Source organism: Pleurodeles waltl, chromosome 4_2 (genome assembly GCF_031143425.1).
Source record: "Pleurodeles waltl isolate 20211129_DDA chromosome 4_2, aPleWal1.hap1.20221129, whole genome shotgun sequence".
NCBI lineage: Eukaryota > Metazoa > Chordata > Amphibia > Caudata > Salamandridae > Pleurodeles > Pleurodeles waltl.
In genome coordinates, this window is record NC_090443.1 from 900105705 (window position 1) to 900131482 (window position 25778).

Genomic DNA, 25778 nt, shown 5'->3' on the forward strand with positions numbered 1-25778 from the left:
AAAACTCAGTTTGTCATTCTTGTCCCAGAAAGCATTCCAATGCAATGTTTCTGTAGCCTCAGATATGATCAGCATTCCTTGGAACAAACAAACATAATGAGTTCCTCTCAATACTGACAGGACAGTTTTGCTTCCAAAGATTTCAGCCTCGATAAGTAAATTGTCTATGCCACATCCACTAAGATAACTTCCTGCACACGGCAACACAACTTTTGTCATGTAGAAAACACCCATCATTGGATAAAGATCTTCAAATTCTACTAGATTTCTTATACAGCTACAGTATGGAAAACTCCTTCATCGCAGAAAATTGGCAGGATAGGCTGGTCTTCAAGCTGAGCATGCACATTTTGGAAATGTTTTAGAGCTGCGTATTCCATTGCATAGTTTGTGAATGGCGATGGTATAACTGGTAAAAACCCAATCTTGTTCAGTAGGAAGGTATTCTCTGAGATCAGAGTATGAAGTCCAGCCCACGGAGCAACTGGCTTTTCTTTATCCTTTGGTTCGCACTGAATAAGCGATATGATTAATTAAGTTAAATCAGATTTGCGGACCGCAGCATCAGCTAGACAAAGATCCATGACCATAGCCACTTTGAAACTTTCTGGTAGACTGGGACGTGTTTATGGCTTGTAGTGATTTTGCACACATTGGCAAAGCAGTTGGTTTATAAGTTTTCAGCTTAATTTGTTTGTGCCTACAGCTGACAGAGCTTGTTTTCCAGGAACTACTTTATTGGTACCGTCTTGAAAAAGCACCATGGGAGTATCGTGTGCTGGATGTTCCAGACAAAGAAGAGCTGTCTTTAAAATCTAAATTATCAAGAGCAGCAATTGTAAATCCTTTTGTGGTAAAGTGACTTATAAGTGGTGTCCTGCTGGATTCACAAACTTTTACAGCATGATCTGCTAACAAGTTCCTGCTCCGTACTATGTCATTATAACTTGTTGATACACCAATCCTATTCATATAAATGATTAGCTCTCTACTATTGCACTTCCCATAGATTGCGTGGTCAGTCATCATGTGTAGTGGAGTTTTCTTTATGCCGTGATGTAATTAATAAAACATGACTTGGAAAAAACAGTACATTTGCACAGCATAAGCCTGTCGGTTCATGGAATTGTATTCCACTTCTTCGCCTTTATCTTCAAAGCTATCATCATTGTGGTCGGCTTCTTTCTCTCTACTTTTGTACTTGTCATAGATTGCGTGGACAGTGATCAGGTTCAGCGATGTTTTCTTTTTGCCGTGATGCAATTCATAAAAAATGATTTGAAGAAGACAGTACATTTGCAAAGCATAAGCTTGTCGGTTCATGGGATTGTCTTCCTCTTCTTTGCTTATATCTTCAAAACCATCATCAAAATTGTCGGCTTCTGTTCCGAACTCAAGAACTTTAGTTTGTAACAGTTTTGCTTTGCTGATATTAGACAATGATGTATAAAAATATAAAGACAATATCAGGCATTCTTGTTGACCCCAATGATTTGGGTAACTCTGGAGTATCAAAAATTATGTCATTAAGTCCAAAATCAAAATCTTTCGGGACATTTCTTAAAATAGTTCCTGCTGATTTTACTGCATCTTGTAATCTTCTTTTGGCAGCTAGGACTTCACAAGTCAAATAAGCTGAGAACACCATAAGTGGCTAATTTTTTACTGACATAAACAAATTGTCATTGTACATTCTCACCAGAAAAATCTTAATTTCATTATTATGGATCAATACAGTTTCATCAGTGTTGACCATTATTTCTCTGATCTATTTCTCTAATCCCATAGCCAGCACTCAAGAGTGACTTTAAAACGTAATTAGCTTTTTCAAAGAGTGCAAACGTAAATGAAGGCTGGTGGTTACGTTGCTGCTGGGAGCTCATACATTTGTATTTTTGAATGTATGCACACATGCAGTTTGGGTGGGCATACAGATCCACTGCAAATACATTCACCTCGCTGTTTAGATCATCTACTCGTCTGAAAACGAATTCTTGGAAGAAACTAGTTGCAGATAAAAACATGTTTGCCCTTTGAGACTCACAAACTCAGTACTTTGTTCTTTTGTCAGTCCTTTGGCCCTTGTTGTGGCTAACCCACAGATAACACATTGAAGATTGTTGGAGGTGGACGAGGTGGTAAGTGGATGGGCACTGGGTTTGGTTGTCAACGCTTTCTCAGAAGACTCAGATTCTTGTTGTGAGTAATTGGTTTGTGCTATTTTTGACACATTTTTTCCAGGTTTTTTTCCACTGTATACGACTTGAAGCACTTGTTACAATGATAAAATATTTCATCCTCTTCATCCATCAGTTCCAATCTTTTGTGAGCTTCGGCCTGCCATATTTCTGCAGCATCTTGAACTGTCTTCTCTCCAGCCGCAGTTGATGTTGGCTTTTCTTTTGGATTAGTTTGGGATGTGACACATTTTTCTTTGAGAAGAAGTCCTTAGATTTTGTGGTTAGCCACTCTCTATCAGGAGGTAAATATTCTCTGCTATCACCTGCTTTCCTCCTGTTTACCAATTTCAATCAACGGCAAACCTGAAACAAAAACAATATTCAAAAAAATTACCAGTATGATGGCTAAAACACATTGCTATAGAGCTGCCATTTTTTAAAATGGCGGAAGGGTTGTTCAGAGGAGTTATTGGTTAGCTCTATAGGACTACTTGACTCCCAAAACCTATGTTTTGACATCAAAAGAATATAGGTCTCACGGTTCCTGAAATATTACATCATCACTGCAACACATCTGCCATTTTTAAGAATGTTATGCAGAAAAAATCGGCCTAGATTAGCAATGTCTACCCAAGCTAAATTGCTTCTCTAATGATCCAAAAAGACAAATCAAAAATGAAAATCTCTGGACAATTTTTTTACGGAGTTATATTAAGGGACCAGAAATGTAGGGTGTAGGGTGTCTTTTCACATGGAATGCTGCCAGTCCATCACCTTTTACCATTGGTTCCTATGTCCTTCCCTTCCAAGATTTGCTGCCTCATATTCCCTCATTCAGATGACCATGCCTGCATACTGCTTCAGAAGGCTGTTGCATGGAATTGCTCCAAAGAATACTATTAGGTAGGGATCAGAGCGTAATGAAACTTTAGGGGGGGCCCCTCCTGCAAAATACTTGAAGTGGGCCCACCCACGCAGAGGCGGCCTTAGCGTTGGTAGCGCCTGGTGGTCCGTTTTTTTTTGGCATTCCCACCCCATGACCTTCTCCACGAATTCCTTCTCTACCACTCTCCAACACCTCTCCATAGCCCCTCTCTGACACACATTTCTTTTTTCTTTTTTGAAGCGCTACTCATAGTTCACTACAGTTTTGTGATCTGCATGGTACATGTTCTTTGCAGCAGGCAAATTATCTTTCTGCACTACTTTAGGATGAGTAAAAACTGCCACTAGACAAAATTCGGATCTCTTACCAGCAGTAACATTCATCACCAGAGTTATATTGAAATTTTTATTGTTGCCTGAAACCTGCTGGATGCACAAGCAAGTTTACGTACTTTTAAAACCATAAGTTATTTTTAAACACAGTGCCTGAACCAAAGTCATTCCACCGGTCATGCTGCCCTAAAGCCGGCCCCTCCCCCACGCTCCAGACCTAGTTAGGAGCTCTCAGGCCAGTGACCTGTGCACAGGCCGCCTAGCTCAAGGGGGCCCCACGCACCGCGGGAGCTGCAGAGGCTATTGTTACGCCACTAGTATGGATGCTATTACTGTTGTTGCTCCCAAGAAATAAGGTGGCCTCTGTCCTATTCGGGGCATTTGTGTTTTGAATACCCTCCTTAAGGAGGATAAATTAAAAATGCCTTCCTTCGCACAGGTACTTTTATCCATGGATTTGGATGGTCAAGTGCCCACCAGAACAACTGGTGCTGAAGGTGAGTATTGTGTTTCTGCCAGGTCTCTGGGGCTAGGCGTGTAAAACCTTCAAGTTCTGAGTTTGTCTGGAAGTCAAGGCTGTTGGGTAAGCAAGTAGGGTGGACCCACGTTCTCCTTAGAATTGGTGCTCTTCCTGCGAAGATGCACAGAATGCGACTTTCTGGCCACCCTTTTTGGTTGATGACTTGTTGCCTTGGACATACCTTTGTTGTACTCCTTTTCCAGAGACACAGGGGGTTATTACAACTTTGGAGGAGGTGTTAATCCGTCCCAAAAGTGACGGTAAAGTGACGGATATACCACCAGCCGTATTACGAGTCCATTATATCCTATGGAACTCATAATACGGCTGGTGGTATATCCGTCACTTTACAGTCACTTTTGGGACGGATTAACACCTCCTCCAAAGTTGTAATAACCCCCAAAATGTCTTATTTTAGCCATGCAGAATTTGGTGAACTCAAATTCCAAAGGCTCAAATCAGCAGGCTAGGACATTTGTCACCATGTTTATCTGACAAGGCAGAAGTTCTGGCATGATGTTCAGGTGGTTTGAGGGAGCTGAAATTATTGTTCATGAGAGAGAGAAGTGATCAAGAAAGTAATTGAACTGAAGGCCCTCTTGATTGAACTCTTATTCTCGGCATACGATTCAAGATTGATGTTACACTTGGACATGTCAACCTGGCTATCGTCGGAATTTTGAGGTGAGTGTCAAGTTTAAGGGCAGCCTTGTTTAGAGGAACAAAGCCTTTTTATAAAATAATTGAAGGTCCAGAGGCACTTCAGCCAAGGCCCCCTACCTAATTTGAGTTCCTGCACCACTTCTGCTCAGAGTTCTGAAGATCAGGCAAGACCGGGCCCAAGTTATTCTGGTGGCTCCGGACTAGGCACGAAGAGTCTGGTATCCCGAGCTGTTGAGCATGGCCATAGCAACTCCGATCAGACTGCCTATTCAGGAGGCTCTTCTGTCGCAGCAGCAGGGGAGGGTCATCAACCCAGACCTGTCCACCCTCTGCCTCCTTGCATGGAGATTGAGTGGTGACAGTTGACGGTTTTTGACCTTCCACCCGAAGTCTGTAATGTCATCTTGGCAGCCAGGCATTCCTCCACCAAAACGGTATACGCCTGTCGTTGGAAAAGATTTGTGGCATGGTGTATTGACAAATCTGTCGATCCTCTCTCTGCACCTCCTGCTGAAGTTCTGCTCTTTGTTTTCTCTTGCCCAACAGGGCTATCTTTCTGCTATCTCTGCCTTCTTGAGACTACCTGACCAACCTTCTTTATTCACATCTCCCATTGTAGGGAGGTTTCTCAAAAGCCTCACACATCTCTTCCCACCTATCCCATTTATCTTGCCACAATGGGATTTAAATTTAATCCTCACATACCTGATGTGCACTCCATTCGAGCTGCTTCATAGCTGCCCTTTACGGCTCCTAACCATCAAGACTGCCTTCTTGGTTGGCATGGTAAGTGAGCTCCAAGCTTAGTCATCTAAACCACCTTTTATGACAGTACATCCTGACAAAGTGGTACTTCACACCAGGGCTTCTTTTCTCCCTAAAGTGGTAACCCTCTTCCCTATAGATCAATCCATCACCTTGCCTACTTTTAACCCACCCCCACATCCCTCACATCCCTCACATCCCTCACATGAGGGAGAGAGACTCCACCACCTGGACCCAAAAGGAGCGTTGGTGTTCTACCTTGATCGTACTAAAGATTTTTGGGTGGACGATCAACTCTTTGTGGGATATGTGGGAGTGAGGAAAGGGAAGGCGGTGCAAAAGAGAACCGTTTCACGATGGGTCCTCCTATGCATCTAAATGTGCTACGCTTTGGGAAAGAAGCAACCCCCTGAGTGTTTGCGAGCTCACTCAACTAGAGCAACTGCAGGTACCACAGCGTTAGCACGAGGCGTTCCAGACCTGGATATCTGTCAGGCAGCCACGTGGGCATCTCTGCACACGTTCACCAACCACTACTGCCTGGACAGTCAGGTCTGTAGGGATGGCTACTTTGGTCGTTCGGCCCTACGGGATTTCCTGGTGTGATCTTGGTTCGCAACCCACTTCCGTGGATGGTATTACTCGGGTATCTATTCAAAAGGTAAGGAATCTGCAACTAGAATTCTCTATCAGATGTATAAGTTACTTATCCTTTGGTAACGATATATATCTGGTAAAGACCTATTCTAGTTGCAGATTCCTTACCAACCCGCCCATCCTTCCTGCTCTGCGAGCTGATTTCTAGGGGCAGGAACTTTGCTTAAAGGGCCCTGGCTATGGCGCACCACTATCGGTGTTCTTCATGGCTCCGCGCTTCTGGCGTGGAAAGTCGTTAAAAGAAACTGATGTCAGCGCGCCGGGGTGGCGTCTATATGTGACTGCGACATCATCACGGCGAACATGACGCGTGCGGAGTCGACCTACGCCACCTGACAGCACGCAGAGGTACTGCTCGAAGCAAAGGTCTCTGCATCCATTCTGACGCCAGGGGGAATTCAAAAGGTAAGGAATCTGCAACTAGAATATGTCTCTACCAAGTATATCATTACCGGAGGTAAGTAACTTGTACTTCAGTGGTGCTACTAACTTTCTTCCAATATTTAGCTTATCACAGTTCTGGAGGTGAAGAACAATTGCGTCAGGAAAAAGTCAGGAAAACATCGCATAGGTCAATATATCAGAAACCCCTGTCCCCTTTTGTATTGGCTGTTAGGCCTGCTGGTCTGACCGCTTGCATTATGAACAGTGGACCTTCCACTTTTGGGGTAGCCTAAGATCTCTTGTAGACACAGACTTCCAGTCAGATCCTAACAAATGGCCATGATGTTGGTAGATCCTGATCCTTTCCCCCATAATCCTTTGAGTATTTACTAATGGCCCACGAAGCACTGCGTGGAGATAATCATTTGCATACTCTGTTGTATTCTCTCTTGTATACTCTATTGCCACAGTGTAGAAACTCAAGTTTTGCAGGCTATTTGGTGGGTGTCTGGTGAGCCAGAAATTTGCATTTAAAGCTGACTTGGTAACAGTCATAGGAAAGGTCATAGATTCCAGTTTGTCATTATAAAACAGATACAGCTTCAACTATCAACAAATAACTTAAGGAATTTGTAGTAATCCAAAGAGTAAGATTGGCATAAAGTAGGTTGAACATTTGTGAGGTAAAATGTGCCTTGCAGATTTGTCCTCATCTTAATTTACAAATATGACCTAATGCCAGTGGGAGGACAAGGGAGCAATTGGACTAAACCTGAAATTGAAGCCTGTGCGATCTGTAATGGAACACAGTGGTTTCTTTTTACTTCTGTAATATTTAACACAGTTATTATTTTATGAACTGGAACTTTAAGTTCTCTATTTCATATTAGTTTGGTATTATGCATGTTCCTGTCTTGTAGAGATGCTTTGCCACATTGCGGTCTATGAATAGCTGGGTTTTTTTGTGGAAGCTAATTTTAAAGAAAGTACTCATTATCTCATTTAACACCCCACAATTACAACTGATTTATCCTCAGTGCCTCATTAACTTCTGATATAATATGTTTAAGCTAACTAATGGCTATTATATGAATGTATATTTTAATATTAGTTAATTATTTCAAGGGATATGTTAAAGATTATTATTATTTTTGCTTTAGGATGAACGTGACGCTAGAGAAAAAGTTAAAAGGGAACAAGATGAAGCCTACCGCGTCTCACTTGAAGCTGATAGAGCAAAGGTACGCATATTCATTTAGCTTGGATTTGGGGGTAATTCATGTAAAAGTTACACATCCATGACCAAATAAATGTCTCTTCCTGTTTTTTGTGAGTTAGATTAAGGTTGGTTCTGTTATGATAGGAAACTTTGGACATTCTGGTCTTTTTCTGATCCTGTATTTCTAACTTCTTGTACCTACGAAGGCTAGTCAGTACACAGACATTAACTGTGTGTGTAGGATTTTGAGAAATATGTTTCACAGAAGCCTCTGCTGAGCAGATCTATTTACACATAGGCACTAAACCAGTTGATTTGTTTATTTTGACAGAGCAGACAGTTCAGAGAAGAACAGTCAAAGCACAGTTAACTTAGATGAAGGTACTAATGGGTTCAACTCTTTGGACCCTTCATTGATTAACACCAGGTTTGGTAAAACATTTCCCACATGGCCTAATTCTGTAGCTAGACAGAGTTGCCTAAACAGTCTTAGATCAAAATGTACCTCAAACCCCACCCACCTGCTGCAGAAGTCACAATATTCAGCCATTGGTAAACATATCTAGCACAGCCCAGACTCTAGTAGGTAGATTGAGTGAAGCATGCGCTGCCCTGTTTACTTCAGTATTAGAAAATATGCTTCAGAACTCACAAAAGGGCAAAAATAAATGAAGAGTCCCCTCCACAAAATGAGGTCAGGACCCTTACTATTCCTTTTAGTTACATTGTTACAACCAGGAGGATTTTAACTCCATTCTGGGACCTTCTGAAGTGCCCACTTTTAGGTCACGTGGGCCTGATTTTCCTATATAGTTCGATAGTAAAGGCACCTGACATTTAATTTCCATTAAGATACTTTCTCCTAATTGGATTTAGGGATTCTACGGAATCTTCTGCCTCTGTTATGGGAAATCAAAGGAAAGACTCTCACTGTACTATGGTCCAAGAATCACAGATGATTATAATCCAAGTATAACCACTTTGGTTTGCTGACACATCATTCAAGTCAAGCTCACTACTTCCTAGGGTGGTTGATACAAAAAGCTTCTCAAGCACACTAACAAAAGCTTTCTGGTGCTGTCAAAATATTGTTGGAGTGCAGGGAAAAAGCTTCCATTGTGTCCTAAAATTATTTTTTTAATTGCCACACTGATTGAAAGTGAAAACACCACCATTAGTGTCAACTGGTTTTACTTTGAATGTTGCTTAAGGGCATATTTCAGCCCCACAAGCACCAATCTACCTAGCAGAGGTACTTTTGAAAGGCAATAATGTCCCCCTCCCAGTTGTACCTCTGCCTAGCGGATCACTTATTGGGAATATAGCCCCACTAGATACCAGGGAGGGGGAGCAGCCACAAAGGCATGGGCAATTTAAAAAACTGAACTGTCTTTGTACCCTCAGTAAAGGGGTGGGGTGTTTCAGGGATTTACCCACTTAGCGATTCCTGGAGGGAGGGGGAAGAAATCACGCTAAGGGCCTCATTACTACCCTGGCGGCCGGCGGTAACACCGCCAACAGGCTGGCGGTGTTCCACCAGCTATTATGACGTGGCGCAATAGCCACGGCCATACCCCGGGCCCCTCCACTATACCGCCAAGCTTCCGCCTGGCGGTCATAATCCCCAGGGCAGCTGAGTCCACGACTGCCAGCCTGGCCACAGTGGAAAACACCGCCATGGAAAGGCTGGCAGTAAGGGGGACTTGGGGTGCCCCTGTGGGCCCCCGCACTGCCCCATCGCGCAGGGCAGTGACATGTGCGACGGGTGCTACTGCACCCGCTGCACATCAGCACTGCCGCCGGCTCTTACGAGCCGGCAGTCCAAATAGGGAGCCAGAAATACCACCAGCACTGGCGGTATACTGGGGCCCACAGCTTCGGCAGTCTTCTGTGAAGACCGCCGAAGTTGTAATGAGGGCCTAAATGTCAGGAAATAACAGTGAAAAAAGAATGCATTGGGGCCAGCCTGCCCTGGTTGTGCTCCCACCTTAAAAGTGGTAGATTTACCCCCTGTTGGAAAATGAGTTATTGGTAGGGCAGGTAGGTACCTACACCTAGCAACAAGCCACTAACCTCCACCTAGGTACAGTTAGGTCTCAGTAAATTAATCCCAGCTCAACCCTTGGTAGCTTGGCAACGAGCGTCAAGGCTTAACTTAGGAGACAAAGTGTAAACCATTCAAATATCACAAAACAGTAATTAAATAAAACACAGGAAACAGTTTAAAAATCCAAAACCAATTTATAAATATAGTTTATATTTTTATCTTTAAAATGACACAAAAACGATTAAAATCGGTTCAGGGGAACCGGAGATATGAATTTTTAAAGAATTATTACTTTTCTAGCGCTTAGAAACAAAAAGCGCCAATCGGGTCATCTGGTTGCACCTCGACCGGGGCAAAGTCAAACTTTCAGGCCGACCGCGATGGAGCCCTGCTCGGCTACAGGTCGCGGGAGGCCTCGGTTAAAAAGTTACCTTCTGACTTAGTCTTTATTTTGAAGTTTTTCTTCACCGGGACGAACCTGCCAGTTGAATCCGACCTCCTGGAGCCCTTGTCCGGATACGCGATGTGGGTTTCCTCGGTGGAGACTTTTACCTTCGGATTTAGTCGTTTTTTCTAGATGAAAATCCTTCGACCGGGGTAAACCTGGATCTTGATCCGACGTCCATGGAGCCCTTCTCGGATACGATGGCTGGGAGGTCCCGGTCAACTTTTTACCTTCGGACTTAGTCTCTTTTTTGGATGTTTTTCTTTACCGGGACGAACCACGAAGTCAGGCCGGGTCGCGGTTGAGGCAAGCCGGCTAGAATTTCCGCGGCGGGTCGGTCCCTCTCTGGAGCTTTTTTCCAAAAATTCTCAAATCTTTTCCAAACTTCTGGGGCTTCACCCAGATGTTCTTTTAAGGTTCTTTTGGGGTCCACAGCTCACCCCAAGGGTCCAGAAGTTCTGTGATGGTGCTTGGGGGGTGCGGACTTCAACTCCCAGAATGCACCTGGCGCAAACTCCTTTTTGGCCACTGGACAGTGGTCAGCTGGTCGCTTTCTTCAGGAGTTGGTGCAGGGGACTCTGGTTTAGCAATTTTTCACCTGTAGCAAACAGGGAGTCCCTCCTTGAACCAGTTGAAGCCAGGCAAAGTCCTTCTTGTGGTGAAGCCCAAGTGTGCAGCTGGTGCAGTCCTTCTGAGTGCAGGGTCCAGGTGCAGGCCAGGGGTCCAGCAGGGCAGTCCTTCTTCTTTAGTTCCTTTCTTGTTGAATTCTGGAGGGGATCTGAGGTGTGGGGGCAGGTCTGCCAGTTTTATCCTTGCTCCTGGGTGAAAAGCAGGGGGGCCCTGGTTCTCCAATCAGGTACAGGGTCGTCCCCCTGTGATGACCACTTCCTGGGAAGTGTGGCAAAAATCCATCCCAAAAGGCAACAGTCTCTAAAAATCCAACATGGCTGAATCTGATTTTTGGAGGTTACATCTGGCTGAGCCCACCCACTGGTGTGGCTAAAAATCATAAACACACCCCTCTCCTAATCTAATCAAGGGGGCACCTAATTGTCTGGGGTTGCAGGATGTGGGGGTGTTGCTGGGTGCTCCAGATGTCCTTCTCTGCCTTTGAAGACCAGTTTGGCAGCCCTCCCCCTTCCTGCCTCACCATCTGCTGAGGGGAGATTCTCTCCCCCAAGCACATTCCTTTGTGTGAAGCCAGGCCACTTCACACCTCATCAAGGCAGCCTGGCAGAAGCTGCTGCAGGCTGGCCAATCAGAGCACAGCAGCAAAAACAATGCAGAGCTGAAATTGGCAACTTTTTAGGTAAAGTCTAAACTTTTTACCTGAACAAGTTATATTAAATCCAACAACTGGAAGTTGTGGGATTTATTACAACAATTAATTTGATACCAAATTCTTGGTATGTAACATTTAAGGAGACTTTAAAATTTAAAATAAAGTCTGCCCATTCTAGCCTATGAAGGCCATTTACTTCAATGAGGGAAAAACAAATTTGGCTGTTTTTACCTCACCAGGGCTTATAAATCTATTTTTATAAAGTCCCTGCTTATAGTTACATGGCACCCAGCCCTAGGGGCACATAGGGCACCCCTTAGGGGTGACTTATATGTAAAAATAAGGTAGTTTAAGACTTTGGAAGTACCTTTAATTCCAAAGTCGAATTTGCATATAACTTTAATTTAAAAGCAGCCAGCAAGGCAGGCTTGCTTTTAAAATGACACTGGGCACCTCAGCAGTGCACCTAGGTGTGCACCACCTATGCTGTGGTCCCTAAACCTACATGCCCTACCATATACTAGGGACTTATAGGTAGGTTAACTTAGCCAATTATAATTAGCCTAATTTGCATATCCATTTTACACAGAGCACAGGCCCTGGGACTGGTTAGCAGTACCCAGGGCACCATCAAAGTCAGGAAAACACCAGCAATAAGAGGAGAATGGGGGCAAAAAGTTATGGGGCCTCTGCAATCAGCCCTGTTTTCTCACACCCCCTAATCTGCTTTTCTGAGGAGAGGGGAGGAAGCCCATTAGACACCAAGGAAAAATGGTTAAAAAAGAGATTGTGTGTCCAGCCCAGGCATCGGGCCGCGTCTTTCATCCCAGCAGTGTTTCTGCCTCCCCAGAGGCCCCAACACCCCCAATAGACCCGCCCGGTCTATTGGGGGTGTCCGAGGCAGGTGGTGAGCAGCTCACCATGCACAGCATTAGTCGTGTCCACAACCGGTAATAGGCCCAGTGGTCATCCTTCCGTTCCGGCCTTTTTCAGAATGACAACTACACTATGGATGTTTATTCAAAAATAACAAAAAAATATAAACGAATAACTCACCGCTAAAAACCCAATGCTCTTTGTGCCTCTGGGAGAGAAGATTGAAGAATTTACCCCACATCTACCCCAATGGGAGGCAGAAGCCCACTGGATGCCATGTATATTATTTTATTTTTTAATGAGATGATGGCCGACCTGTCCTTTACCCATGCCTTTCTTCTACCCCTAAAAATCAGTCTTTATTTTTCCTCAAGTCCTAGAGAACCTTTTTCCCCATGGATAAGCGAAAGCAAAATGTTTTTTTTTTTTTTTGGGCGTAGTTCTGATATAAGTGCTAGCAGAGAGGTCAATCCCAACTTTCTCTCACTGTCCACGGTAAATGGCTGCACTATTTAGACTCTAGGTAAACAGCCATTAGGGAACCCTACAAACCTGGGGAACTCCTTAAACAGACACCCAAGGGAATGCAGAGTTGTGTGGCTGTGGTAGATCCTACAACATTTTGTTACCCAGACTTCCCAGAAAACCTCAAACTTTGATTAAGATCATGCCTTTCCCTCACATTTCTGTAAGGAATAGTTCTGCAATCTGTGGGGGTACACAGAATTCCTACCACACAGTGTGCCTAAAGCTTCTTTCGATCAAAACAGTACCCTAGTGTTGTAGTTGGGCCAATTATCAAAGGCAAGAGTGGACCAAAGCAGGAAACATATGAAGACTACATTGGCTTCATATGGTCACAGTTTTCATCTTTCCCTTTCCCAGGCAATAGATCTGGCAACGCAAGTGGGGTACCATTTGTATCAGGAGAAATGTAGGAACAGTAGGTGGTGCGATTTTCATGGATCACCCAGATTCCCCAGACATTTTCATCACCGAAATGTGAGGACATATGTGATCTTAGCAATAGTTTGAGGTTTGTATGGCATTCTGGATAAAAAGTATTGTGGAATCCACAGTCACACCGACCTGCCCTCTTCTTGCTTTGTAGTTTTCAGAAATGTGTACATTTAGTAGGTTTCTCTGGGCAGTAGCCGAACCTGGCTCGAAATTCCACAACTAACCACATCGCTAAAGTGGGTCAGTTTGCAAGAAAAATGTCTGATATCTCTATGTTGCATTGTGATCCCTTGACTTATGCAGCTAATAGGCCCATTCACAGAGGTGGAATGCCTTTTTATCAGGATAAGTGTGGGTATACAGAAGAGTTGAACATTGGTTATTACCTGTTGAATTTCCATGTTGGTTTCAGTGTGTAAGAAAAAAGGCATTTTGCAAAGTGCCTTCTGAGTCCCATGATATTATGGGTAACCCTAAATTTAGAGTTGTACATATACACTATTCCTAAGTTCAACATCTGATAGAGACGTCTAGCTGCAGATTCCTTACCTTAGAATTATTCCAGATGTCGGACTGGATCCGGAAATCTGTTTGTGAGCAGTACCCCTGCGTGCCGGTAGTTGGAGTCATTTGGCTGCACGTGGCTTTGTTGGCCACGCCAGAAGTGACATTCGTGGTGCCTAAATAAGTGCCACCCAGGTATGCTGACATCACTTCTTTTTTATCTGCGCCAGTCATTGCAGATCGAGAGAAGAGCTACCCCCTAGTAAATTTTTGACTAACTTTTTTCGACTTTTTGAGGTTTTTCTTCCTGTGTGGCAGAGATGTCATCTCATAAGGCCATCTTCAAGCTCTGCGGCACGTCACCTCTCAATGTCGCTGGCGAACCCCAGCACCTTGTATGCCTTTGGTGCCTCAGTGTTCGACCACTACCCAGGCCTGCGCCGATTGCCGTGCCATGAACCTGAAGGCCTTGACAGAGCGATCCCTCAAGCTCCTGGCAGCTTGACATGCGCCGCCGCAATGATCAAGATCCCGGTTGAGAGGAAGGTCCCAGGAGTGGTCACTGAGCCCTTGATTTTTTTCACACTAGTAGTCGTCTGGTCACTTGGGTAAGTCCTGTCACAACAAGAAGTCATTGAAGAGGTCTTTCACTTCACTGTGTCCGTCAGCTGATGAGATGAGAGAATGTTGCTTATCAAGACCTGGCTCCATGGTAGAGCCAGCGCTTGGGCCATCTCCACTCCTCCCCAGTTTCTGGGAGCTAGAGCAACCCCCACTAAACTCAAGGAGTTCACCAATCGATGCACCTTAAATTTGGATGCCCCATTCCCTCTGGTGCGCATCTGGAGAGGCCCCTTCTGGTTCCAAGCCAGTGGCTCTGGCCTCAGCACCACTCAAGCCCCTAGGATCCGTTCTTGATTCCGGACCGATGCCAGTCGTGCCATGTTGATCTTCCACAGTGCTGGTTGGCGCTGTCCCTATTCTGTTCCCCGACTCCAGAACGGAGCCAGAATGGTGTCGACCAATGCAGATTCCAGTGCCAACTGGAGCCAGGCCTCGAGGTCCAAGCCGGAGCCCTATGTCTCTGGCCTAGAACTCAGGGAGGATGGGGAAGGGCCACTGGGCACCGGAGAATGCCAGCCATATGAGACAATGGAGTGGTGTGAGAATCTGGGTGAACCAGTGGACTGGACACTTCTCCAGATACTGGCATTGTTTCTCCCCCAACTGTGGCTAAGGAGGAGGGGACATAATTCGCCATGGTGGTGAGGAGGGCAGCTGAGGTCTTCAACCTTCAGTTGTACTTAGTGGCAGACAAGACTAATGTCTTGACAGTGGTCCTGCAACGGAGAGTGTCCCCTTCAGAACTACTACTCCTACTCAGTGAAGCACTCATGGGTATCCTTCTTGGGACATGGTCCAAGCTCAGCTCACAGGTTCCTGTTAACAGAACAATTACCCGACACCACCGCCTGCTCCAGGGGACCCAAACTTCCTCACCCAACATCCTAGCCAAGAGAGCTTGGTGGTACTAGCCTCTACTTCCAATGTAAATCCTGGCACATTCCCTACCGCTAGGGAATCCAAAAGGCAGGACCCCTTAGGATGTTTGCTTCCACAAGTCTGGTACTGTGGTCTGTGAACACTGCATGCTTTTTGGACTTCTATTAACATGCTCTGTGGAATATGGTTGCATACAGTCCAGAAGGAGGTCCGGGCCATACTCTTCTAGGCTGTTGCCGATGGGAGAGATGCAGCTAAGGCCAGAATACGATGTGGACTGGATACCACCAACTCACTGGCAGAGCGGTTTCATTGACAGTGGACTTAAAGCACCATCACTTGTTGAGGATGACTGGCGTTTCTAGAGATGTCCAAGAATCGCTCATGGACATGCCATTTGATGGCTCCCGTCTTTTCTGAGAAAAGGCAGATTCGGCGAAGGAGCATTTTAAGGACAGCAGGATTACTGCATTGCCCCTCATTACCCACAATCCACCTTTTGTCACTACGGAAGGAGTCTCATACCGCACCTCTACCCTCCTAGCCACTGTGCTGCACATGCTCCCCAGCCTTTGTGTGACTGTGGGCGCAGTACCCACAGATCCCTTGGGTCGGGCTGCCAGCAGTCGGGTCAGTCCACCCCTTTTTATCCACCAGTAGTTGCAGCCTCCAAACCCTCCTATCTCATCATGGGCTCCCAGTTGGCGGCAGAATTCACCATCACATGCCCCATTCGCGTCCATAACATTGGGCAGGTAGGTTTTGCAGATTATCCTAAGGGGTTACTCCCTCCTCTTCGTGACTACCCATGCCCCAACTTACAACAGTCTGGCGGAGGATCACCTGTCCCTTATCTGCCAGGAAGTGATGGCTCTCTTGGCCAAAGGAACATAGCGAGGGTGCCAATGCCATAAGTAGGTTGTGGTTGATATTCCCGCTACTTTCTTGTGCCCAAAAAAGAACAGAGGCCTTTGTTCTATCCTAGGCCTGCGCCCTCTCAATTTCCTCCTCAAAAAGGAGAAATTCAAGATGCTTACTCTAGCTCATATCTTGTCTGCTCTTGACCCTTGAGACTGTATGGTAGCGTTAGACTTGCAGGACGCATACTTTCATATTGACATCCTGCCTGGCCTCAGGTGCTCATGGTGAGCCACAAGCAGGTTCTGTTCCCTGTGTTCGCCTTTGGCCTTACCAGTGTCCCTTGGGTGTTCACCGAGGTGATGGCAGTGGTTGCAGCTAGCTTGCGAAGATCAGGCCTTCTCCCACCTCCAGACTAGGGCAAACCTCTTGCACTCGCTGGGGTTTACTTTCAATGTGCCGAAGTCACACCTGATTCCCTCCCAGATGCTCCCCTTCATTGGAGCTGTTCTGGAAATGGTGCAGTTTCAGGCTTATCCTCCTGAACTGCAAGTCCTGGATATTCAGGCTATGATACTGATGTTTCAGCCTCTGTCCTGGATTTTTATGAGACTGACTCTGAGGGTGCTGGGCCTCTTAGCCTCCTGCATCCTACAAGTGAAACATGCCAGCTGGCATATTTAGAGACTGCAGTGGGACCTGAAGTTCCAGTGGGTGCAGCATCATGGGACTCTCTCTGATATGGTCCAGATCTCGGAGGTAGCTGCAAAAGATCTGCAGTGGTGGCTAACAAACTGCAATTTGGTCATTGGCAGACCCCTCTTCCTTCCCCAACCAGATCTGTTAGTGTGACAGATGTGTCACTCCTGGGATGGGGTGTCCACCTGGGAAGGGTAGAGATCAGAGGCCTCTGGTCTCTGGCAGAATCCAGGCTCAACACAAACCTGTTGAAGCACTGAGCAATCCGATTGCCATTGAAAGCCTTTATAACCTCGATCAAGAGAAGGCTATTGCAGGTGTTCACGGACAACACCACCGACATATGATACTGCAACAAATAGAGCGGGGAGGTGTTGTAAAGCCATTGTCAGGATGCCCTGCGCCTCTGGGCATGGCTGAAATGTCAGGGCATATTCTTGGTAGTTAAACATCTGGCAAGCTCTCTGAACAGCCGAGTGGACAAACTCAGCTGCAAATGCCTAACGGGTCACGAATGGTATCTCCATCTTGAGGTAGTGCAAAGTCTCTTTAAGCAGCATTGAGAGCCGTGGTTAGATATGTTCACGACTGCAGAGAATGCACAATGTCAGCAGTTTTGCATGCTGGAGCTTCCAAGGCGGCTTTCACTCTGAGGTGCTTTTCGTCTTGAGTGGAGCTCAGGCCTCCTGTATACCTTTCTTCCCATACCACTTCTGCCCAGAGTTCTCAAGAAGATCAAGAACAATGAGGTCTAAATCATCCTTGTGGCTCCAGACTGGGCACGGAGAGTTTGGTATCCTGAGCGGTTCGGCATGGCCATCCATCCTCCGATCAGGCTGCCGCCTTTGGAGGATCTTCCGTCCAAGCAGTAGGGGATGGTCCTTACCCAAATCAGTCAACTCTGTCAGATTGAGCAACAACAGTTGACAGCCTTCGACCTTCCCCTCAAAGTCTGTGATGTTATCTTGGCAGATAGAAGTACCACCTCCAAGACGGTATATTACCTGCTGTTCGCATAAACATATGGCATGGTGTTGAGAAAAACAAATTGATCCTCCTTTTTGCCCCCCTTTCTTAGGTTCTTCTTTTTATTGTCTGACTTGCCCAGCCGAGCTCTGCTCTGGGCACTCTGAAGGGCTATCTCTCCGCTATCCCTGCTTTTTTTCGGTTGCGTGATCAGCCATTCCTCTTCAAATCCCCCATTGTAAATAGGTTTTTCAACATATGTTCCCTTTTCCCTTTATCATGCTTCAGTGGGGCCTCAGTCTTGTTTTGACATTCCTGTTGTGCCCTCCTTTTGAGCTGCTCCATGTTTGTCCTCTCAAGCTGCTTACCATGAAAACAGCATTCCTTGTGGTGGCAACATCTGCCCGATAAGTCAGTGAGCTTCAGGCTTTATCATCCAAGCCTCCTTACCTCACAATCTATGCAGACGAACTGGTACTTAGCACAAGAGCTTCCTTTCTTCCGAAAGCTGTCACTCCCTTTCACATAGGCCAATCCATCACCCTGCCTACTTTTTACCGTCCGCCGTATCCCTCCAAGGAGGAGTGACTCCTCTGTCAGGATTGAAAAGGTGTTATAGTTCTACCTTGACCGCACCAAGAGTCTATGGTGGACGTCCAATAATTTGGTGGGATATGTCCGAGCAAAAAAAGGACAGGCTGTGCAGAAGCAGACCATCTCCAGATGGACTGTCCTCTGTATAAAGATCTGCTATGCATAGGCCAAGAAGCAACTCTCTGATTGTTTGTGAGTTCATTCCACCAGAGTCAAAGATGCGACTACAGCATTGGCACGCAGCGTTCCAGTCCTGGATATATGCCTGGCAGCATCATGGGTCTCACTGCACATATTTACGAAACACTACTGTCTGGACAGTCGGGTACGTCGGGATGGGCATTTTGCCCATTCTGTCCTGCATGACTTTCTAGCCTGAAACTGGTCCGCAGACCCACCGCTGGGGGTGGTATTGCTTGGGTATCTATTCTAGAGTAAGGAATCTGCTCCTAGAAGTCTCTATCAGATGAACAATTTACTTACCATCAGTAACGCCTTATCTGATAGACTATATCTGGTCGCAGATTCCTTACTGACCCCACCCATCCTCCCAGCTCTGTGAATGGTTTCTACCCTTTCAGAGCCCAGTTTTGCACACCAGTATTCAGTGTTCTTCGTGACTCCATGCTCCTGGCATTGAAAGTTGTGAAAAGAAACTGACATCATTGCCCTTAGCATCTATATAGGCACCGCGAATTACGCTACACAGAGCCTAACAACATCATCTACCGCCTTACAGGTGTACTGCTTGCGAACATATTTCTGGATCCAGTCTGACGCCTGGGGATAATCCTAAGGTAAGGAGTTTGCAGCTAGATCTAGTCTCTAGCAGATAAGGTGCCACCAAAGATAAGTAACTTGTTCATCATGGTGAGATTTAAAAAACATGCAGGTTTCCTTAATTTCAATTTTTCATTAATTAGATTTTACTACGTGAATTACTGCATGGTTGGATTTAGTGGTAGATTACTTTTGTAAATCGGCCATCGGGGGAAAAAAAAAAATAACAGATGAAGTTGTCATCTATAATTTTTTTTTCCTTCTTGTTTAATCCTTCTACAATTAAAACCATTTGTTTCTTTGGGAAAACTATAAGCGATCTGCACAAATTACCACATGCTCAATGCAGAATTGTCCACTTTTCAGAAATATATAATTTGTTCCTGAAAGGTGAAAGATGGTGATCTTAGCACAGCAAAACTTTGGTTTATTAAAAAAGTAGAACATATACCACAGAACGTTCTTCCATTTTTCCACAAAAGCCAACATTTTGCTATATTTTGGCTTTATGCTCTTTTTCCTCTCGGGAGTCCACAAACCCTGCCTACCTGTAGAATTCACAGGATGTGGGTCAGAAAGGATGTATGAATTAGTTTTGTGGAAAAATATTTTGAAAGCTTAAGCATGAAGTGCTCCAAGGAATTGGCTGAGCACTAGGTTAGGAAAAACATTAGCAGCTAGAGGATTATCAGAAGGTTGTAACAGATTTCCTTTTCCTAGCTTTGCCTTTTTGTGAGTCTGGCTCCGTAGACCACCAATGCCTTCCTCTCGGGAATCCACAAACCCTGCCTACCTGTAGAATTCCCAGCATGTGGAGCAGAAAGGATGTATGGCATGGACGTGCGTGTATGCCAAAGGTAATCCAGAGAAAGAGATGCCTTAGGGGTGAGTTGGTGAAAATCAGGAATTTCATTATTGCCACTGGCTTCCCATCATTTCAAGCATTCATCTTTGGATAACATGCCTAGCAATCAATGGCATACTCAAAATGTTCATGCTGGTTAAATTACAGAGCAGGGAAACCATGTTTCTCTTATCACTGAGAAGTCCATTACCATGCCACAGATGAAATGCTAGTGCAGTTAAGGAGCTCAACAAAAACACTAATTTTATCTTCATGTACAAGGATATATATATATATATATATATATATATATATATATATATATATATATATATATATGTAGTTAAATGTTTAATTTTACAATATCCTTTGACATTCAAAGGTCAAGCATCAAATGGAAAAATATTTTGAAAGCTTAAGTATGAAGTGCTCCAAGGAATTGCCTGAGCACTAGGTTAGGAAAAACAGTAGCAGCTAAAGGATTATCAGAAGGTTGTAACAGATTTCCTTTTCCTAGCTTTGCCTTTTTGTGAGTCTGGCTCCGTAGACCATCAATGCCTCCTTCCTCTGTGAGCAACAGTAGTTTTGTGCTAGCATCTTTGCTTCATGGACTACTTTTACCTGTGGAGCCATCCATTCATGCCCCTTTCAACTCCGAGGCACTTCTGAGTGATATAGTGTTTATGCCATATCCTTTTCCTGGCTTACCCTTAGCTTGTGACTCAGTCACAGGCTTCATCATTCACTTCAGTGCTTATGTTATGGAGCTTCCTTGAATACGTTTGAGGCATTTGTGAAACCTGCGGTAATGACTGCTCTTCAGCCATCTGGTGAGTTAGATAGAGCCACCAGTCTCTAAACTCTCAGGGGTCATTATGCACCTATTATTGCTTTTGTGTTGCTCATTGGCGCTTGTTATCTGGACCCATTTCATAAGCCCAAGGACAAGTCAACTCTTCACTTAACAGATCTATGACCAGTGTCTGATTAATTGATGACTCTGAAAAGGAAGTGTAGGATCCTAACTCCATCAATGTACACCCTTTTAGACAACAGTTATGTCTGTTTAGGTCTAAAAGTATGGTGAGCCATACTCCATGAAAAGGGGATATTGATCTTACTCTCTTTAGCCCATCAGATGTTTAGGTAGCTCAGTAAATTGAGCTCCACCACCTACATCTTTGTGCCCTGCAGGTCCATGTTTTAATACTAGCAATCCTAACTCGCAATAAAGACTGCTAGTAAGCAGGTTATTTACACTCCCATGAAGCATCAAGCTGAGGTATTAAGCACTATATAAAAAAGTTATAATTATCCCAATTCACAACAATCATACAATAAACATGGGGCACCTGGGAAAAATCATTCTCTTTCATGGAAGTTATGTTTATTCACATATGTTATTCTGCTACTAACATGCTGATGAAGACACGGCTCTTTGATGCTTGACCTTTGAATGTCAAAGGATATTGTAAAATTAAACATTTAACTACCAACTTTTTCACATATATATATATATATATATATATACATATATATATATATATGTTCAGTGGCATGTGTAGCTGCAGATACACATGCTGTGCATTATCCTGCCATCTAGTGTTGGGCTCGGAGTGTTACAAGTTGTTTTTCTTCGAAGAAGTCTTTTCGAGTCACAAGACCGAGGGGCTCCTCCCTTTCGGCTCAATTGCGCATGGGCGTCTACTCCAGCTTAGATTGTTTTCTTTCCGCCATCGGGTTCGGACGTGTTCCTCCTCGCTCCGTATTTCGAATCGGGAAATTTAGCTAAATATTGAAAATTCGATGGTATTGTTCTCGTTCGGTACCGGGTTAGTGTTATTGTATCGGTACCGACAGCAGAAGCGCTCCGGCGGCCCTTCGGGGCTTCCGTTCTTCAGCAGGGCCTGGTCGGCCCGACCACATCCATTGTCGAAGACTAATGGACCGGACCCCCTTCCGCTTCTGTCCGAAGTGCCATTCGAAGTATCCCTATACAGACCAGCACCTGGTCTACTAATCTGTGTTTATCACCAGAACACAGGGAGGATACTTGCGAGGCTTGTCGAGCGTTTCGATCTAAAAAGACCCTACATGATCGACGAGCGAGAAGACTGCAAATGGCGTCGACACCGAGAGAGCAACTCGACGTCGGAGAGGAGTAAAGAATTTCCATCCAGGGATCGGACTCGGACAAATCCGAAAGTGACCTAACCTCGACGGTGCAGCGAACAGTGAGTAAACCTGCCCTGTCCAAAACTCACACAAAGATCTTTAAGGCCAAGGGGACGCCACCGCCAGCAGGCCATGGCTTAACCCATCGAAAAGAAGGTGACCAAACATCGGCACCGAAAAAGGCCAGAGATTTGCCGAAGACTTCCGACTCCAGTTGAGATTCGGCACCGAACGATCTCGACACCGAGAGTTCGACTCACCCAAAGTGAGAAAAATATCATCGGAACCGAAAAAGACATTTTCTGAAACATCGGTACCGAAAAAAGCGGCTTCGGAGCCGAAAATAAGCTCTTACACAGAAGAGCAAGGACTTTCCAGCCAAATGAAGGAAAGACATAGGTTTGAACAGGAAATAAGTATGGACGAACCGGACCATATACAAAGGAGGTTGCATATCCAGAAAGAGACTGGAAAAATACAAACTCTCCCTCCAATCAAGACTAAAAGAAAACTGGCATTTCAGGAGACAGAAATGCAGCCGAAGGCGAAAGTGGCTAGAGAAAAATCCCCACCACCAAGGTTTTCACCACAACCTTCCCCACCACACTTACCACAACTGTCTCAGGGATGACACAGGATGATCCTGATGCATGGGACTTATATGATGCACCAGTATCGGATAACAGTCCGGATTGTTATCCAACAAAGCCGTCACCTCCAGAGGACAGTACTACATATACGCAGGTACTATCCAGGGCAGCTACGTTCCACAACGTAGCAATGCATTCTGAGCCAATAGAGGAGGATTTCCTGTTCAACACCTTGGTATCCACCCACACTTCCTACCAGAGTCTGCCAATGCTCCCGGGTATGCTCAAACATGCAAAACAAGTATTCCAGGAGCCAGTTAAAGGAAGGGCTATCACGCCTAGGGTGGAGAAGAAGTACAAGCCTCCCCCAACGGATCCTGTGTTCATAACAAAACAACTTACACCGGACTCGGTGGTTGTAGGAGCAGCAAGAAAGCAAGCAAACTCTCAATCGTCAGGAGACGCTCCACCGCCTGACAAGGAGAGCAGAAAGTTTGACGCAGCAGGCAAATGAGTGGCAGCACAGGCAGCCAATCAATGGCGGATCGCTAATTCGCAAGCCCTGCTTGCTCGCTACGACAGGGCACACTGGGACGAGATGCAACACATTATACAACACTTGCCCAAAGAACACCAAAAACGTGCCCAGCAGGTTGTGGAAGAAGGACAGGCAATATCCAACAACCAAATAAGGTCCGCACTAGACTCTGAAGACACGGCAGCACGAACGGTCAACACTGCGGTAACCATTCACAGGCATGCATGGTTAAGAAGCTCTGGATTCAAGCCAGAAATCCAACAAGCGGTGTTGAACATGCCATTTAACCAAGAACAATTGTTTGGGCCGGAAGTGGACACAGCAATTGAAAAGTTAAAAAAAGACACAGACACGGCCAAAGCCATTGGCGCGCTCTACTCCCCACAAGTCAGAGGCACATTTAGAAAGCCACAATTCAGAGGAGGTTTTCGAATGCAAACACCAGAGCCGTCCACCTCTCAAACCAGACCCACCTATCAGGCACAATACCACAGGGAAGGGTTTTGTGGTTCCTATAGAGGAGGACAATTCCCAAGAGGAAGGGGAAAGTTCAAGACACCCAAAACAAGCCAGACCAAACAGTGACTTCAATGTCACAAAACCCCAACACTTATCACCAGTGGGGGGGAGACTGACCGCATACTATCAAAACTGGACACACATTACCACAGACGCATGGGTCCTAGCCATTATCCAACATGGTTATTGCATAGAATTCACAAATTTCCCACCAGATGTGCCACCAAGAGCACACAATCTGTGCAAACAACACTTAGACCTATTACAAATAGAAGTACAAGCACTATTACAAAAACAAGCAATAGAGCTAGTACCCAACCATCAGAAAGGAACAGGCGTCTACTCACTATATTTCCTAATTCCAAAAAAGGACAAAAAGTTAAGACCTATCTTAGATCTCAGAACACTGAATCTCTTCAGCAAATCAGACCACTTCCACATGGTAACACTTCAAGACGTGGTTCCCTTACTAAAAAAGGAGGACTACATGTCAACATTGGATCTCAAGGATGCGTATTTTCACATACCCAACCATCCCTCTCACAGAAAATACTTAAGGTTTGTAATACACAGCGTACACTATCAATTCAAAGTGTTACCATTCGGGATAACAACGGCCCCAAGGGTATTCACAAAATGCCTAGCAGTAGTAGCCGCTCACATAAGGAGACAGCACATGCACGTATTCCCATATTTAGACGACTGGCTAATAAAAACCAACACTCAACAACAGTGTCTTCTCCACGTCATAGAAACTCTACACAAACAAGGGTTCTCTATAAATTACCAGAAATCACATCTGCAACCATCCCAAATACAACAATACTTGGGAGCAACACTCAACACACAAAAGGCAATTGCCACTCCAAGCCCACAAAGGGTCCAAGCGTTCCAAAATATAACATCAAGCATACAGTCAAACCAACACTACCCAGTAAGGTTTGTAATGAGACTTCTAGGCATGATGTCTTAATGCATAGCCATTGTCCCAAATGCAAGATTACACATGCAGCCCTTACAACAGTGCCTTGCAAAACAATGGACACAAGCACAGGGTCAACTTCAAGATCTAGTGTTGATAGACTGCCAAACACACTTCCCGCTTCAATGGTTGAACCCTATAAATTTAAACAAAGGGTGGCCATTCCAAGACACAGTGCCTCAAGCTGTTATCACAACAGATGCTTCCATGATAGGGTGGGGAGCACACCTCAACAAGCACAGCATACAGGGTCAATGGGACTATCAACAAAAACAACTTCACATAAATCATTTGGAACTGCTAGCAGTGTTTCTAGCATTAAAAGCATTTCAACCACTGGTAGCCCGCAAACACATTCTTGTCAAAACAGACAACATGACAACAATGTATTATCTCAACAAACAAGGGGGGACACACTCGTCACAACTGTGTCTCTTAGCACAAAAGATTTGGCATTGGGCAATTCACAATCACATTCGCCTGATAGCACAATACATACCAGGCATTCAGAACCAGTTAGCCGACAATCTCAGTCGAGGTCACCAGCAAACTCACGTATGGGAAATTAATCCCCAGATCCTACAGGATCACTTCCTCCGCTGGGGAACACCAAACATCAGTTGGTCAGGGATATTTGCTTACGCTTTTCCCCCTCTCCCACTCATTCCTTATCTGGTCAACAAACTAAGTCAAAACAAACTCAAACTAATACTCATAGCACCAACCTGGGCTCGCCAACCGTGGTACACAACACTGTTGGACTTATCAGTAGTACCTCACATCAAATTACTAAACATACCAGATCTCTTAACACAACACAAACAACAGATCAGACACCCCAATCCAGCATCCCTCAATTTAGCAATCTGGCTTCTGAAGTCTTAGAATTCGGACATCTAAATCTTACACAAGAGTGTATGGAGGTCATTAAACAAGCTAGAAAACCTACAACAAGACATTGTTACGCAAACAAATGGAAAAGATTTGTTTGCTACTGCCACACTAATCAC

The 25778-nt window shown here is 45.0% G+C and overlaps 1 protein-coding gene across 2 annotated transcripts in view; it reads left to right on the forward strand.

Moving 5' to 3' along the window:
* Nucleotides 1–25778, forward strand: part of FAF1 (Fas associated factor 1) — a 1413415-nt gene that overhangs the window by 1210166 nt on the left and 177471 nt on the right. For both annotated transcript variants that reach the window (XM_069232690.1, XM_069232691.1), the window contains exon 16: nucleotides 7548–7628. In XM_069232690.1, the coding sequence (XP_069088791.1) occupies nucleotides 7548–7628 (81 nt within the window). The remainder of the gene's footprint in view (nucleotides 1–7547; nucleotides 7629–25778) is intronic.